Genomic DNA, 2,748 nt, shown 5'->3' on the forward strand with positions numbered 1-2,748 from the left:
CCAATATATTAATATGTTTTGGGTCGAATAATATTTACTAGGGTCGATAACTCTAAACCTGGTTAGTTTTAAACCACAGGTCATCCAATATATAATATGACCAAAAGATATTCCAGTCATGACCATCATACCTTTTATAGAATAGTAAGTATACCTCGGACTGCGCTATCATGTGCCTTTTAATTTTTCTTTAAAAAAAAAGAACCCAAAAGACTAATAAAGGTGTAATTTGGTAGAGTTTTCGTAAGCCAAGTAACTGTGTATGGACTTCCTGTTTGATTAGAAACATAAACAAAACGAATATGTTAGTTTGTAACAAAAAGGGTCGATTATTTCAAATATCACTGCCATAAACTCAAGAAAATACAAAATACCAGAATAAAACTACAACACATGAACGTTATTAATTTTTTTTAACAATATGTAATTTTAAGAAAAATAAATTAACTGCATGTTAAATATGCAATTAACAAGTTTGATTCAATATTTCAGTAACTCCACCGGATTGTTTTCAGAGTTACATGCGGGATTACTAGTTTTGTTTACTATAGAAGAAAAAATTGGTGGAATCAGTTACATGTATATATTTCTTGGTAATGTATTCTATAAACTTGAAGTATGATTAAATGTACATAACAGAAACATTATTGTTTGTTTCTTTATAAAAATTTTAAGACGTTCTGAGTTTGCATTCTATTTTGGGAGGTTCGTATTTTGAGTTTACTCAGCAATATGAATAATCGTCAATAAATAAAAGAAATAATACGCACATAAAATAAAATAATTTATCAGCCATAACTGCTTATTACATTAAAAAAGTGATAGATTTCTTCTTTATCATAAACAGCAACTTGAGTCCTACATTCACTACAATAAACTGGATGATAAACTTCTTTCGATTTCTCTGAAGATTGTTTCATTTTTTTCGGGTTTTTATTAGAATTTGGGTAAGTTAAATTTTCGGAATAATCCACAGAACAGTTCATAACAAACATAGCACGGTACTGATTAGGGTATCGCTCGTGTCTTTGACAATCAACACAGATTGTTGTCATACATGCCGGACAGTCTAACAAGGCGTCGGAAGTTGGTCTCTTAGGCATTTTGGAAGATTTGCGCTTTGTAGGTTTTTCATTGCCATCGGCCAAATTGAAACGAACTGATTTATTACCCGTGCTTGCTTTAGTCTTAGGCGTGAGTTTTGGTCTGTCGGTCTTAGTAGTTTTTGTTTTGGAACCTGGAGGTGGCATGAATTTGACAAACTTTTTGTGTGGGTTGCGCCTTCGTTCGTCCATCCATAATTGGTCTTTTGCATCCATTGTCGGATCATAGAAGAGTTCGTCGTTAGACATGACTTTATGATGGTTTTTCTTTTTGCTTTTGTTTTCATTGGAAGTATCTTCTTCATCGGAATCAAAATAAATATCGTTGTAGAACTTATCATTTTCACCGCCATCATTACCATCACCACTTGTAGAAGCGACTGACGTAGTGACGCTTGTGGTGGGTTCGCTTCCAGCTGCAGGTAGGTGTCTTGGAGGTTCAGAAGAACTGAGGTTTCGTTTGAGTGATTCGATGTTCTTTGAGAGCTCGTATTCCATTTCATCTTCGAAATCGCTGCTGTCCTGCTCCAAAATAGATTTTGGTTTCACTTTGGAGAAAGTTGTTCTCTTACAGCGATTATCTGCTTGTCTCACAACAATACTAATATCATCATCAGAACTTTCGGAAGAATTCCCTTCACTGTTATCATCGAAATCCAAATCAAGATAGTCTTCATCGTCTGTACAATTAAACATAATGCAATCACGATATAAATGTTCTCATAAACAAACAATCTTGGACAAGTTTTTAGCGGAACATGAAAATAAATACAAAACGAGGCTGATTGGCCGAAGGGAGACAACTCTAACAGCTTTAAAACCGGTTATCAGAATAAAACAGTTCACGCTAAATATTTATCCTAAATGTAGCCTGGATTGTGTGTGTGTTTGTGTGCGCGCTTATATATATATATATACACACATACACGCACACACACACACACACTTTATTAAAAAACAGCAAAAATATCACGAAAACTGTTACTCAAAGTTTCACGTTCCTGTACGTCGGATAGTTTTGTTTAGATTCTAAACAAAACTGTCCGACGAACGGGAACGTGAAGCAAAGGGAATGGGAGAAGTTACAGGTTGTACATCTTAGTTGAAATAGTGTGTTCAACCTTGCCCCATAGAATAATATCAATGACAGAATGGCCAAAGACACTTACTGAGACAGCAATCCCACCTCACAAGGGTCATTTCGCAGATGGGCAACTGTCATCCTGATTTTACAGAGGAAGTCAACAAACACCTGAGGTCCTGATGGTGACTGGTGTGAACCGATAGTGGTTGGTCAAACTCCGATATTTAGTTATACTTCTCTCCTATTGTGAGCAGTGATTCCTGGGTTTGTGGCCGATACAGCAAGGTTGGAAACAGAGAGAGTCACAGCATGTCGTAATCGAGATTAGAGATTTACCTCCTTTGTATGAAAAGTCGGTTAATATTTCGGGATACTTACCATCTACACTGTCAAGACCTGTTGTTTCCCATTGTAACAGGAAGCTGACTGTATGAAGGCTCCTTCTGATGGTGTCATTCAGAATGGTGTGTCGGGGGAACCAGCCCACACTATGACAGCATAATAATGGATGCAAGCAGAATTTGTCAACTACAGCTCCACAATGGCTTTTACGTGGGTCAC

The 2,748-nt window shown here is 36.4% G+C and overlaps 1 protein-coding gene across 1 annotated transcript; it reads right to left on the bottom strand.

The window, feature by feature from the left end:
• Positions 1–768: 768 nt before the first annotated feature.
• LOC115209389 (E2F-associated phosphoprotein) lies at positions 769–1,908 on the bottom strand. Its single transcript, XM_029777777.2, has one exon. It carries the CDS (start codon positions 1,797–1,799, stop codon positions 789–791), a length of 1,011 nt encoding a protein of 336 aa, XP_029633637.1. The 5' UTR covers positions 1,800–1,908; the 3' UTR covers positions 769–788.
• Positions 1,909–2,748: the final 840 nt, after the last annotated feature.

This window comes from Octopus sinensis, linkage group LG3 (assembly GCF_006345805.1).
Source record: "Octopus sinensis linkage group LG3, ASM634580v1, whole genome shotgun sequence".
Lineage (NCBI taxonomy): Eukaryota > Metazoa > Mollusca > Cephalopoda > Octopoda > Octopodidae > Octopus > Octopus sinensis.